Source organism: Coffea eugenioides, chromosome 11 (assembly GCF_003713205.1).
Source record: "Coffea eugenioides isolate CCC68of chromosome 11, Ceug_1.0, whole genome shotgun sequence".
Lineage (NCBI taxonomy): Eukaryota > Viridiplantae > Streptophyta > Magnoliopsida > Gentianales > Rubiaceae > Coffea > Coffea eugenioides.
Genome location: NC_040045.1, coordinates 35192680 through 35207206, shown reverse-complemented (window position 1 = coordinate 35207206; position 14527 = coordinate 35192680). Strand labels below are relative to the sequence as shown.

At 34.6% G+C, this 14527-nt stretch overlaps 2 protein-coding genes across 4 annotated transcripts; both read right to left on the bottom strand.

The window, feature by feature from the left end:
- Positions 1–7: 7 nt before the first annotated feature.
- LOC113752402 (NAC domain-containing protein 74-like) lies at positions 8–1495 on the bottom strand. Its single transcript, XM_027296515.1, has 3 exons — positions 1076–1495; positions 422–560; positions 8–360 (listed from the first exon to the last, which is right to left on the bottom strand). The coding sequence occupies exons 1-3, from the start codon at positions 1493–1495 to the stop codon at positions 8–10; spliced, it is 912 nt and encodes a 303-aa protein (XP_027152316.1).
- A 3860-nt stretch (positions 1496–5355) lies between these two features.
- Positions 5356–14380, bottom strand: LOC113753645 (vacuolar fusion protein CCZ1 homolog B-like). 3 transcript variants are annotated; one of them, XM_027297851.1, is made up of 11 exons: positions 14150–14380; positions 13345–13562; positions 12466–12559; positions 11146–11329; positions 10790–10899; positions 9302–9397; positions 8952–9017; positions 8559–8816; positions 7722–7877; positions 7210–7439; positions 5356–5713 (listed from the first exon to the last, which is right to left on the bottom strand). In XM_027297851.1, exons 2-11 carry the CDS (start codon positions 13524–13526, stop codon positions 5680–5682), a joined length of 1410 nt encoding a protein of 469 aa, XP_027153652.1. In that variant the 5' UTR covers positions 13527–13562; positions 14150–14380; the 3' UTR covers positions 5356–5679. The 3 variants fall into 3 exon arrangements, with proteins under 3 accessions (XP_027153652.1, XP_027153650.1, XP_027153651.1); XM_027297849.1 differs by having other exon boundaries at positions 8559–9017; XM_027297850.1 differs by having other exon boundaries at positions 5356–5710; positions 8559–9017.
- Between the last annotated feature and the right edge of the window lie 147 nt (positions 14381–14527).

Here is a 14527-nt window from a genome sequence, read left to right as displayed (position 1 = left end):
AAATCATCTAGAAATTTGGAGCCACAAACTCTCTCAGTTTTTCTAAGCCCCATTGATTATTAATCATTGACACATTATATCCACCAAAGCTCCTTGATCCCCATTGTTGATCAGTCATTGGATCTTCTATTCTTAAGCCTAAAGAATTTCCTCCGGAACGGGGCATTAAAGGAATTGAAGTAACCTCTTTGTTACTCTGATAATGATAACCATGCATTTGATCAGACAAAGAAACATCAGCAATCATCTGGTTATTGATCTCTTGACATGGATTTGGATTTTGATGATATCCTGGAGAAGAGAACAGTAAAGGGACAGGAGGGCTATCAGTCTTATCCATTTGTTGGTATTGTTGCAACTCTGCATGAGGAGGCAAGGATCTAGAAGTAGAAGCAAAGTTAGAGAAATCATTGCTACTTACTTATCTTTGAGGAAGGCAAAATATATTCTGAATCATATGCATCTGGCACAGGCGGCTTAAGATATGCCGTTCCTTCTTGCAGGTCCTTTTTCTTGTTCTTAGATTTCCTTTTGATTGTGCACACAACATGGTCCTTGGACTGCAAGATTAAAGATAGATTAAGGTTAAAACATATGATCACTTTTTCTTTTGATTACCGTAAAACTACTGCATGCACATGAATTATTAGTTGAACCATCTTCTTGCTATTTAATTTGATCAAAACAGTTGACACATAAAAAACAATTTTTAAGTTTATTAGCCAATTCCTAGAACACCTTTTTCATTTTTAATCAAGCTTTTGTTCTTTTTTCGCTTGGGATACAGGAGAAACCATTAGGTCAAAGCGAAGTTAAATTTTCTGAAAAATAATGATCATAAAGAAACTGATCAGTCATGTGTTAACTGCAACAGTTCAGTGTCTAAATAAAGCATGATAATCATCAGCTTTCTAAAAGCAAAGGAAACAAATGTCGATATTGTTATTTTCTTCACAGTATGATTAAACTGAACTGCTGGCTGGACAAAAGTTGTGTTTGCAATCAAATCTGCCCTAAACACACACACACAAATTTCATTACAAACGACGTAAATTAAAGAGCCAATAATACATACCTCTGCATTGTGAACAAGCCTTCCATCCAAAGTAAGCTCTTTCATGTTATATCCAACCTTCACCTGGTTCTTCTCAAAGCTGAAATTCTTGATTGATCCCACACAATTTCCCTCTTCTTTAACATCTTTAGCTTTATCGCTACCCTTCCAAGTACAGCTAGTCCCGGAGATTTGGCGCTCATACCTCGATCCATTTTCCGCGACTTTTCTCAGCTTCGTGAAGACATAAACCACGTCTTCGTCAGTATTCTCGAATAATACACCGGGATCTTCTATGTCGTAAAGTTCGACATATTTCAATGGTACTTCGTCTTCATAACCTGTTTTTTCGCCATTCACTTTAGATCGAAGGTAGTGTAGAAGCTCAAGTTCTGTGGGTACAAATTTAAACCCTGGAGGGAATTTTTGTGACGTCTTCATTGATGGAGTTTTTAGGTTTCTTCAAGGAGAATTTCTTGAAGAAGAAAGAATACTACTGGACTTATTGAGGCCGAAATACCAGTATGGTGTAAAAATTTTTTAAATTTTTTTGTAAGGTTAACCTATCTATCTATGTATTTATAAGTTATATTGTTGGTCGGGTTAATTAATCGTAATCCTTGTGGAAAAGGGTATTGGCAGATCAACTGCCGAAAATATTTCAGCTCAAAGTAAGAAGCGACAAAACCTCCCGTAATTGCCTTATCCGGGGACGATTAGGACACAATCAGAAAACGGTTTTCTTTGAACATGTGAAATGGACTTTTTTATTTGGTGGACTTAGGGTAGAAAATAAGAGCAATTTGTCAAGTCAAAAGGTCATATAAAATATGTAAAGTAATTAGCACAAAAATTTATCAAACAATATAGAAGAGAATATATTATTTAGGGAAAATGATATTTTTCATCCCTCACATTTCACAAAAATATTGTTTTCATCCCTCACTTTTAAAATGAAATAAATAAATTCATTCTTGATATTTAAAAATTGAAATTGTTACATCCCTGAACCCAACTTTCAATATGAATCAAACCATCCAATAATCCAGTAACAAATTTGGGAGATAAAATTGATGGATCACTCGGTCAATTTCATCACATTCACATGACATTTATTGAACAAAAAAGAAAAAAAAATAAAAAATGTAACATAAAAAGGTCATTCCATTGTCTTGGAATAGTAGGGTTTTTTTTATATATAAATCATTTCATGCACCATTAGTGCATACACTTGTGAATCTAAATGTATACCATACATACAAATTTGGTATTTAAATTTAAATTGAAATGATGTGTTAGATATCTAGATTCGTAACTATATACAATGACAATATAGGATAAATTAATCCTTCTCTTTTATGTTATAGTATTTTATTTTTCCTTATTGGGTTCATTAACTTTCACGTAAATATTGAGTTGAGTTTACCAAGTAATCTACCAATTATACCCCTAAAATTTGTAATCGGGTGTTTCGGTGATTGAATTCAGATTGAAAGTTGAGTTTAGGGATGTAATAGTTTCAATTTTTAAATGTCAAGAACGAATTCGCTTCATTGTAAGAACGAGGGACGAAAAGAATATTTTTATAAAATGTGAGAGATGAAATTGGTTGTGTTCCCTATTAATTATTAATCCTATAGATATAGGATTTCTAATTTAAACTATTTTTTATAACAAGACAATTTTGCAATGGTGAACTGAATTGAAAAAAAAAATTGCTATTGGGCTCTCTGTCATGAACTTCTTTTAATCCATTAGTCCAAATTTTACCGCATGTATTAACATATAACCTTTCTACTAAACCCAAGGAAACCAACCATCCATAGATCGTAAAAATTAACATGCGATAGTCAATAGATGGTACCCTTATCTTAGAACTTTTATTCATATAGTTTATTTCCTATTGGAACATTAAATTTTATTAAACCAATAAATTGACTGGTTTATCTAACAAGCCTTCTATGAACATTGACGAATCTAGAAAAAATTGTCAATGAGAGAAAAAAAAATAAAACTAGAACTTCTTACTTATTCTTTTTTGTTCAAAAAAAAAAAAAAATCAATACCACTTGACCGGTAGAAGTATTGCTCGCTACTCTTCGTGCATCTGCAACAATTACAGAATTGTTTTATCGTTTAAATTTTCTTCTCTATTTCTCTTCCTTCACTAATGCATGATTCAAAAGGCTCTTACTAATTACTTTTATGCAAGATTTCTTCTGTACTTGTCCTAAGGGCCCGAACTCATGACCCAATCCTAAACTCAAACAAAACCAGTCCATGAGGATGTTCAAGATGCAGCAGATTCACACTAATAATATACTGTATCTTGTTAGATTACACAAGTTAAAAGGGGCATACCCCTTAACAAATACTTCAGACACTGTCAACAATGCATCTACGAAAGTACAAGAAACTAACTGTGATTCTATAATGCAACCAAGATTGAGAAAGAAGCACCCAATTGAGAAAGAAGCTCTAAGTTACTTTTCTAGGAATCGTTGATACTAGATGTGGCAATTTGGATTGAGATTCATTTATCCATTTATATAATTTATAATTAAATGGATTTGAATTATTCATTTATAGTATTGGTTTTAAAAGGTTGACCAAAATAAAATCATTAAATTAAATAGATTTATATTAATTATCCACAAAAACCATATATAGCCATTTACTTAAAAATCAAATAAAAGAAATGAAAAAGAAATAACTAAAAGTGGACATTAGACTGACTCCTTTGCCTCTTCACTCCCCGGTGGTTTTGCTACCAAGCCCGCACAGTCACACTCTCCTGTCTCTCCATTTCTATTTTCCAATCAATTTTGCCTTCCTTTTTTCAAATTGAAACCTAGCTCTCATTCGTCCCCAAAAATCCCCAATTTTAATTCATCAATCAAAGTTGAGGCACCTATATACTTCAGACCTGATTGTAGAACAAGTGAATGGCTTCTTATTTTCATGGACGAATTCTAGATTTTGTCTATTTGTGCTTGTATATATACACCTAGTAGCTTTTAGCTTTATAATCTCTGCAGGATTTGAGAATCCATGCAGTCATTTGTGAAAAAGAATTTCATGAGTTGGTTTCTCAGGAACAAACTCAGCCATTAGAATTTTTTTGTGAAAATGAATTTTATGAGTTGGTGTTTGTTGACTTAATATTAGTCAGAAGACATCATCAACCAATTATTCTTACATGATCAGTGGCCATCGTTAACGTAAAATAGAGGAACATGTGTAACTCTATTATGTAGTGTCAAGAAATATAACATTAAAAATGTGACAAAGTTTATAAATTCCCAAAATACTGATGTATACTTACTTTATGGAATGAAAAATGTAATATCTGATGAGTAATAAAGAATATATATATATATATATATATATATATATATATATATATACAAGTCTGCACATATATTTGATTGGTACAGAAAGCTATCATTACGAGTCTGGTGTTTTTTTATATATAAAAAAAATGCACCTAAGTATTTTGTCCTCTTTCTCATCCAAATGCACCTAAAATTTACAAGTACTGAAGTACATAAAAAAAATATCTTCATATTACAAGAAATGGTAAAACAAAAAAAAGTAACCAAAATATTAAAATAAATTATAAATGGATAATTGATTTTTATTTAATCCATTTAGATCAATCAATTTAGCTCCATTTAAATGGATCTAAATGGATTGGATAAATTTCATCGACCATCCATTAAATCAAAACCAATTATGAACCATTTATCCATATTACCACCTCTGATTGATACACAACTACATGTCATTGAACCAAACTTTTCAAACAGAAAATTTCGAAAAAGGGCAATAACCAATTTCATAGCCGTCGGAAAGGAATCTCATTGCACAGAAATTGTACCAAAGTTTGAGACAGATGGGTCTTTCGGGATTGTAGGTCTTTGATGTCCAATATGCAAGAGAAAGAAGTTACCAATGGCCAAATAGAATTTCACGTCATTTAGTAAGCAGAACACTATAAGTTGCTTTGGATATGTCATACATAAGACCAGCATGGGGAGTTACTAGAACTGAAGAAAACTGCAAATTTTAGGCTGTCCTCTGGTAATAATATATATAGGAACCGTTTGATTATCTAATTTTGATAAGTTGGTCAAGACTCAAGAGTTCACTCAAGGCTCGAGCCAAACTTGGTAACTCATGGTATGAGCCAAGTGGGTACAAGCATTATCCATCTCGCACCAAAGATGTTAATAATGATCAGAGATCCAAGTCATGATTTAACTCCCAAGTCATCTGCAACTTCGACTAAGCCACGTCCCTTTGGATGGTGAAATCAAATAACACGTTTTTCCTTTGCAGAAAATAGCATCATACAGCAATTCAAAGTCCTTTTACATCTAATAACCAAAAAATGATCTGTAGACAATGGAACATAGCTGCTGCGGGAATACGCAGAACTGCAGCCATCAGGCAAAAGAGGAAAACACTATGTACATATAACCACATGAATGACAAAACTAATACATATATCTATAAGCCTTTCTACAAAAGTCTACTGCAGAAGAAATCTTCTGATACAACAGAAATAGAGCTGGGCGAACCTTTGGACAAAAGTATGATCTTGGTCTAGCAAATGCATCGCCCTAATCCAAAGAAAAAACTCCATTGCAGTACCTGCTAGATTACATACCAAGACAGCTTTGAATATTCTTCATCGTAAACTTAATTCTACAAGCAACATGTACTTGGTACACCACAAGTTGTTACCTTGCAGATGTCAAGATGGAGGAATGGGGGACGAAACAAACAAAACGACTGATGACAAATGAACACAAACTTTATACAGAACATAAAACAAGGAGTCAAACCATTGACATTAATATGAAACAATAAACAGATCATCTTACAACAAGTACCGACAATTTCAGACTGAAATCTGCTGCAGAAATAAGAAAATAACTGCATTTAATTTTTCTAATGTTCTTTTATATTTTACAACTAAGCAGAATTATGTAGCAAATATGAAGCAAAAAAGTTGAAGTAAGTCTTTAAGGGTACAAGTTACCACCTTTTTCCTTGCTAGCCAACACATGTTACCTCCAATTCATGAATTGAAAACCCTTCAACTGAAACATGCTTTCCTTCTTTATAATTGGTAAACAAAAAAACCAAAAGATAACTTTGCCATATTGTATCATTGCAAATTCCACCATCAGATAAGCAGGTTTTATTTTCGGGTTCAACTAAACTACATCTTGCATGCTCATAATTGCTCTAAACGTGTCTGATGAATGTCTAGAAACATGAAATTTTGTAGGTATAAACATTATCAATTCTCTGGAAGATGACACTGCAGAGTTTTAGTGTTTGATTTGAAAACATGAATTTCGCAATTATAAACATTATCAATTCACTAGCAGATGAGACTGCAGAGTTCTAGTGTTTCACTTGAAATCCAGCATTGTTGCATATTTTGTAGCATGAAAATTCCTTTTACAGTTGTACAGAACTAAGACTATCTTGGTCGACACAGTTGCAGAGCAGCTAAACAACCTTGAGAAACACAGTTCATTTCTGACATCACAAAAAGCTGTCTCTACTGCCTTTCCAACTCTATACGGCCCAACACTCCCATTCTAGAAACAATTATTTCACTTTATATCAACCTTGTCCATTTTCACCTTCTTGGATCATTAAAAGGAAATGTGGCCACTTGTTTAATTTCAATGTCAAGAACTATTCAAAAACATGTAATATCATGAATTGTAAGGTAAATTACATATAGACCTCCTAAGAAATTCTTTCAACCTTAGATATTAAAAGCTTCAAAATTAAGCAGTACATTTGCAGAGAAGTTTCCATCTGAGACACTATTTATGACAAGATATAATATTGATTATCAATCTGCTTCAATTCCAGGAAACTCATTTGCAAATCTAGATTCAGAAAAAAAAATTCAAATTATTTTTTCAGTCCTCTTAAACTAGCCACAGATTCAGATTCAAATGGAAAAAAACTAATAGTTTTCATAACAGGCAAGCAAATAGTTACCTATCATGAATGAGATTCAAGTGACCACAATCTTTTTTTTTCTCTTTTTTTTTTAACTCCATATGCAACAGAATTCATCTAAGTTAAAGTCAATACATTTGGATGTCAAAGTAAGCACTTACCTGTCACTGAACTTCTCAACAGCATCTGTGGCACACAGAATTGTCTCACTGACTTTTTCAAGGACCATATAAAGCTCCTTCCCTCTTGTAAGTTTAGCAATCACCCAGGCATTATTTTTTGCCCTGATGCATACTTCCATATCTTTCTCACGACCTGCACCATCGCATTTCAACCTGCTCTTTTCTAAGTCAACCTCTTCTCGAACCTTACTCAAAGCAACTAATGATTCCTGTCAACAACATTATCATATAAGACTCAAGGGCATCTCGAATTTCATAATTAAGAATGCAAAGTATAAAGTACAAATATGAAGCTGTCGAAACACCACTAAAATATGTCACAGCAAATTGTATTGTGATGGCATTAGCCACCTGAAGGACATAGACAATCAATTGTTCGTAAATAAAAAAATGCCTGACAGAATAGTGCCTAGAAAATTCAGTATTAGATGCAGAACCCATAGACAGCATAGAGTGACTAGAGTTGCTTTTAATCGATTGAAGGATCTAACCTTTGCCAGGGTTGTTACTTTTCCAGGTGGAGTAGCTCTGGATATGCATCTGTTACCATCAACTAGCAAGTATCGGTACCCACTCACATGGTACGCATTCTCGCCACCCCATCCTCTTGATAATTTCTCTTCAACTTTGATGATCTTAAGTGACGCCTGCAATATTTGCAAAATTACACCAGGCACATTCGAGGAGAAGAAGTTTAATTTACTCTTTTGGTTATAAACCACAAAGAAAAAGAAACCAAAACTTGAATCATTCACCCCGGCCCATGTGTAGGGGAGCATGGACTTCCAGTGGGGCTGTTCTCTATCATCTCTTCATTCACTATGAGAGATATTAACATCCATTTTAAAAAGAAGACACATCAACTGAAGCACCAAAGCTTTAGAAAAATTAATCTGACAAGGATGTGGTAACCATATTTTCGCTCTATGCAAATTCATCATAACTTTCTAAACCACAAACAGAAGTCCAAGTATGAATTATCATCTCCTTCCAGACAATCTCCTATTATTCAACAGAGATGAAAAGATGCAAATGCTTATTTCAGTAGCATTTTACCTCACTGAGGTCACTTAGGTGCCCATCTAATCCATTTAATCTCATCTTGTTAGTGGAGACCAAAGAGACAAAAAGATGATAAATGCTCCAAAGAACAGGGGAGTACAGAGAAACATCATTTAAAGCCACTACAACTTTACGTACGATCAAAGTCCACATCACAGACAAAAATGCATCATATAATTTCAGATGTCAAAAAAGTTAACAACACAAGTCAGATTCCAATGTCAATAAAAGAAACAGAAGATGTCAATTAGAGATTACTAACTCACATTCTCAATGATTTGCTGCTTCATCAAAGATATTCCTAGCTCCTCGCTAACTATAGACGTGACAGGAATGAGAAATATTAAGGTGAGGCTCCTATACTGGTAAGCACAGAGATACATCCTCTCCGTTGTTTGATGAAGCCATATGGTTGGGCTGCTACAAGCAGAGCTATCAACTTCAGCACCCCAAACATCAGCAACAAGAAAACCATCCTTGCCCCTGGACCACTTATCATGCTTTAAGGGCCTCAGTGCATTATACTGGCGATTCCCCACATGTGAAGTTTCAGATGAAACATTAGAATGATCCAGTGCAGAACCAGAGTTTGATAACATGGGCCCAGAAGAAACACCAGGAGCAATATTTCCTTTTCTCAGATAGGACCAGGAACTTACTCCAGAAGATAAAGCACGTGGCGAGAGCCTTAGGACAGCATATGTAAATAGATTTACAGTGTCATCCTGAAAAACTAAATCAGTCATATTAAGGCCAGTTAAAATTGATCACCAGATTGTCTTCCTATAATTCCATTGGCTAACCCTTTCAAGGAAAACAAGAAACACAAAATCCTTTTCTCATTTTTTTACTTGTTCGATAGAGCAGGATGTGCGTGCATCTGTGTGTGTGTGTGACAGAGAGAGAGTGGGAGTGAGAGTGAGAGTGAGAGAGAGAGTGAGAGTGTGTGTGTGTGTGTGTGTGTGTGAGAGAGAGAGAGAGAGCAGAAAAACTGACAAGTACATCATACCGGAGAAAGAGTAGAGGATACTAACAAGTCCTGGTACATGATCAATGAGTGACACTGCATACTTCCTGCACTTGATTCTAATGCCTTGACAAGTGACTGCAAAATGGAAGGGTAAGCCTTTTTCAACAAGTAATCTGTCTCTGGTTTAATCAGCAAAAATTCATATTTTGACACTACAATAACTTGACATAGAAAATATGATCAAGACAAACATACAGGGAAAACTAGCAAATATTTCACTCTCAATAATGTTAAAAATGAAATCAAATAAACTAGACAGTATGATAGGAAACAGTTGAAGAAGCCACCTTCATAATCATATTAAAGAAATTGGTGGCAGAGGGTAGTCAATAAAGGTACAAGTTTCAGACACAGTTCCTTCATCATGAGTATAAATTTCATTAAATATGCATATGAGTGTTACATTTTAAGGGTGGAGAAAAAAAGAGTTGTCCTCTATCAAGCTATTGCCCATTGGATAAGCAGGATTATTCCAGCAATAAGTCAACAATTGGCATTTTCCTGAACCACATTCTATCATCAACCCACCAGAATCAAGTTAGTGCACAGCATTAATGCACAACATGATCACAACAGATTCCATGAACATTTAACTGGAAATAGGCAAGACGAAAACCAACAGCTATTTTCTGATTGTTTTAATTTCATACGGAACTCAATGAGGAATGACACGTGTTCTTACTGCTAATGATTTGATTTGATATTCTTATTAAGCTCTATGAAATGGTACAGAAGATATCATGGAATTCACAAAACAATGCATATACGCCAAATACTTGAGACACTCAAGGGTTGCCACAACTCGTTTCTAAAATTCACCTCATCTGTCAAGCTTTTCTATCAAAAGATAGTCAATTAAAACTATTTAGGCCATGTATGTCTGTTAAAATGATCTCATTTCTATGCAGAATTCATACTGGGAGTATTTTTAAAAGCCGAGAAACTTTCTTCAGATGCTAACTGCCAGCATTTTTGGTAGGTTTATCTAATTTGTATAAAACATGAGGGAAGAAAAGTTGAATTTCAGAAGCAAACGAGGAAGTCCTTGTAATTGTTATATACCTCATGGGATAAAGCTTAATTTACAAAATTTCTCAGTTTAAGTTGAGACCATCAAAAGGTACATAATGCTCATATCTTACATGTCACTTCGGTCTAATTCACATGAACAAGTTTCTCATGCAAAAGCGAAAGCAATAAATGTTTATAGGAAAGAAGACATAGACTTCTCAATATTCCACTAACCTTCATTCAAGAAACTAATCAAAAAAGAAATAGCAAGAAGCAATGGGTATATATCATCGCCAACCTCATGCAGCATAATGATAGTTTCGTGAATGATATAAAATGCAGAACAATCAGGCTGTAATCACCAAAATCTAAATCTTCTGTCCATTTCATTCAGTGTTTGAAAAACATGGCATCTAGTCTCTAAGAGGATATGCAACAAATTACTGAAACACAAACCTGAACTTCGAGTGCAGCCTCTCGTCCTACGGTCAACATCTGTACAGTTCCACGCTCTGCTAGAGATTCACGGAAGTTCGGCAACTGAAGTTTCTTTACAGCAAGAAAATCTGCCTCAAAGAGAAAATGTATGAGTAGTGTGAGGCATACAGCAACTCCAGATTGCTCTTATTGCACAAATCAAATGGAAATCATTTGACACAGCAACTGCTCATTACCCCAACAGCAACAGTCGAATGGAGACCGCTTTTCAAATGCTGACAATTAGTAACTTATAGTGATATATTTAAAACTACAAAACATTGAATAAGAATGAAATTGCAGGAAAATTCAGATAGCATAAAAAGACACCTCACCACTCAAATAGTCCATGATGAAGTAATACAGATGAGTTCGAATAAGTCCCCCAGCAGGTTCTTTATCAAGCAGGGCTCTTATAGATCCGTGAAACATCACAAAAAGAGAGTGCACTTCCTTAAGGACTGCTCGTAATGCATCAATTCGCCATATAGCTTCTAATTCTTTACTTTTCTCCACTACCTAAAATATGGTAACCCACATGCCATAAATACAGCGAAGAGGATAAACAAAGAATTCATCTGCATTGCCATAATGAAATATCATATGTTTTCCTCAACTACCAAATTCAAGCATGTGATTTTGATAACCACTTGATGGACTCACATAAAAAAAAAAAATCATTCTTCAGTACTTTGTTAAAATAGATTTCTCTTCTAAATATCAATCTACCCCCGGATACAGGATCTATAATCAAAATAGAAATTACTGAAGAAAAACTCCTACCAGTTTGCTAAAATATAATGCATCCCACTGAAATAATTTTGATAACCTGAACACTTCACTTTGTGGCCTAGTATAACCCTAGTTCGTACACTTAAAAAACTACTATACTATCCCCAATGGCTTCTGCGCCCAACCTCCCCCCCTCCCCCCAACGAAAAAAAAAAAGCCGCCTACTCTTTTAAGTTGAAGCAAGAGAAGGGGCACAGCCTTTAATTTATAAAATAAGCTCTATTATGGATGGTTTCACCAAATAGGCAATATAAGTCACTAGTTAGATATCATGCTGTAGTGGAATTGATCCGGACACTTTTTCTAAGACAACTAGCAAATTATGCTATCAAAACTTCCACTATTGTTAGAGAGGACATGCCTATGTGAATTTATATCTATCAGTGAGTTTGCATGTCTGTTTCCATGCTTCTCAAGAAAGTTTGATTTTGTACGCTAGTATTTCGGAGCAATAGAGGACAAAGTGATTCCCCAGTATCCTTTTTGTCCTTGTGTAAGTTATATCCATAAAAGTGAGATATCTAGCAGCAGAAGATCCACATTACACAGTCAATGAACAAATAGAATCAACTCCCACTCAGAATTTATATACTATTTTGCCATTTAATTTTGGAAAGGGTTAACACACAATTGTTGTAGTAGTAGTTTGAGGATGTACAACTTGTTATGTGGGACAGCAATGATATTTGGATTCAAGGAGTTAAAAGTGATTAAGAACATGGTATACATATTCCAGCTGCAAGTCTACTTATTCGGGAACAGCTTTTTACAACTACCTTACTTTAAGAATTACTTCACAAAACTATGTAAGGCAGTTGTCCTAAGCTCCGTTACACCTATTATCAAAGAGATAGAAGCCCCACCATAACCATCCAGATATCTGGTTCAGCCTCATAAAAAACATGAGAGTGCATCTCTGCTTCAATGACCTCACAAGCAGCCTCCGGAGAGAATATCCTGCAGAAGATAGTTCATTTGCCATTAATAACATAGTAGATAAGATATAGATACAAAACAAGCAGAAAGAATCAACAGACGTGTGCTTGTAAACAGCAATAAAAACAACCATCAACTACTTGGGTTTCTTTCATTGCTTTGTCTTTTTCCTTTTTCTTTATTCTTCTTCTCCAGGAGAAAAAACTAAAAGTTAAAAGCAACAAAGCACATATTCTCCATAACAATCAACTACCAATGAACATAAAAGTCCACTTTTTATTCCTTAAAGGTGTATATAATAGTTTGCCTATCTCACTTTCAAGTTAATAGCGAAGCTGGAATAAAACTGCCATCATCATTTCCCTTATTGGAATGATTAAAACACTTATTCAGACATCAAGAATTTATGCCATCAGTAACTGCACACAATTCTTTTTCCACAAAATTGCTGATTTAGTCTCTCAGTTCAAAGGACATGATTCACCCAAGAAACAAGCATTAAATTCTAGAAAATATAAGACAACACTTAATCAAAATGAATAGGCATAACAGTCATTGACCAAACATTTTACCAGACTCCCCGTTTCCAGAGGCATGTAGCTTGTAATCCTTGATAAATCTGTGGTAACCCAAACCATGTATTGGCAAGAAGTAACTACGATATACATAGGTGGGATCTAATTAACGAAATCTATACATGAAAATAGCAGTACTGTCAGAGATCAACCTATACAGTAAGATTGCCCTTTTCTATATTATCAATGCACTAAGATCATGCATATAAAACTAAGTAGAGGATGACTCACCTTGTGAATGTGATCAGTCCTTCACTGAGGCCTATGACAGAAAGTTGAGTCGAAAAGGCCAAATCAGCAGGATAGAAAAACAAGATCTTATCAAGTTCCTGCCCTTCAGTTTGTCCCCTTCTTAAGTCAAAGACGCATAATTTCAATGTATCACCAGCAGTGCTCGCAGACGACATTCCCATTTATTTTTTACCTTGCGTAGCAATTAATCCAACTTCCTACAAATCCATAAAAACAATAATCTAAGAACACTTTCAACAAGCATGCTCAAAGTAATAATTACCATCTTAATATGGGTCTACAATAGCTTCAATTTTTCTCCTCCGAATATGAGTTTCTGTTCTTGCCGCAACTAGCAAATTGAAAACCCACTAATAAAAAAAGATCATATATTGCACCACTCTAGCCTTGCCAATCATTTTTTTTTCCATTTCTTCATTTTTTGGTTAAAAAAATAGTAATTTTGTTCATCATAGCTAATAGAAGCTAAACTGAACATCTATGACTAAAATTTGTCAAAACCTTGAATAACTACAATAACAAATACATTTTCTTGCTCAGGAAAAATGGAAAAATTACATAATTCAACTTAAAAATTCTTACTGCAATAGATACAGTTTTTCTTATCAAATTATTGGAAAAAATAAACCACAACCCAGAAAAAAATACATTATCATCATGAGTACCAGGCAGGGAACTCGTTGATTCAATTAATCTAGCATTACTTGAATCACAAACAGCAGAACTACTAATAATTACTAAAACAAGAGGTAAAATTGAAAGTTTCACAGCAGAGAAGACTCACAATTAAATCACCTCCGTTCTGGCGCCGGACAGAGCTGAACGGAGTTGAGGTTTAAAGGAGGATGCTCCCTTGAGAGAGACGCGGTGGGTAGTGGTGGAGGAGGACGCCGAGAGAGGGCGGTCAATGGTGGAAGACGGTGGAGGTGGACGACAGAACAAAAGCCAATTTCATCCAATTTAGCGGAGAAAGTTAGTTGGATCCATTGGATTGGGCTTAGGCCGACAGAAAAATAGATGGAGTAGTGAAAATATGCGGACTTTTTCAGGAAAAAGAAAGTATATTGAAAATTGTACATGTATATTTAATTACACTTAGTTTTCATTAAACATCATGTTAATGAGGGTTTAAGTGATTTAAGGTTTGTTATAACAAAAGCAA

Coding starts and splice junctions, on each gene's coding strand:
- LOC113753645 (XM_027297849.1), bottom strand. CDS start 13,526: ATGGGAATGTCGTCTGCGAGCACTGCTGGTGATACATTGAAATTATGC. Junction 7,878..8,558: donor AGCAGCAAATCATTGAGAAT/GTGAGTTAGTAA, acceptor CAAATATTGCAG/GCGTCACTTAAGATCATCAA. Junction 5,714..7,209: donor GTTGAGAAGTTCAGTGACAG/GTAAGTGCTTAC, acceptor TATGTAATCTAG/CAGGTACTGCAATGGAGTTT.
- LOC113752402 (XM_027296515.1), bottom strand. CDS start 1,495: ATGAAGACGTCACAAAAATTCCCTCCAGGGTTTAAATTTGTACCCACA. Junction 561..1,075: donor GGCTTGTTCACAATGCAGAG/GTATGTATTATT, acceptor TTAATCTTGCAG/TCCAAGGACCATGTTGTGTG. Junction 361..421: donor TTTGCCTTCCTCAAAGATAA/GTAAGTAGCAAT, acceptor CTCCTCATGCAG/AGTTGCAACAATACCAACAA.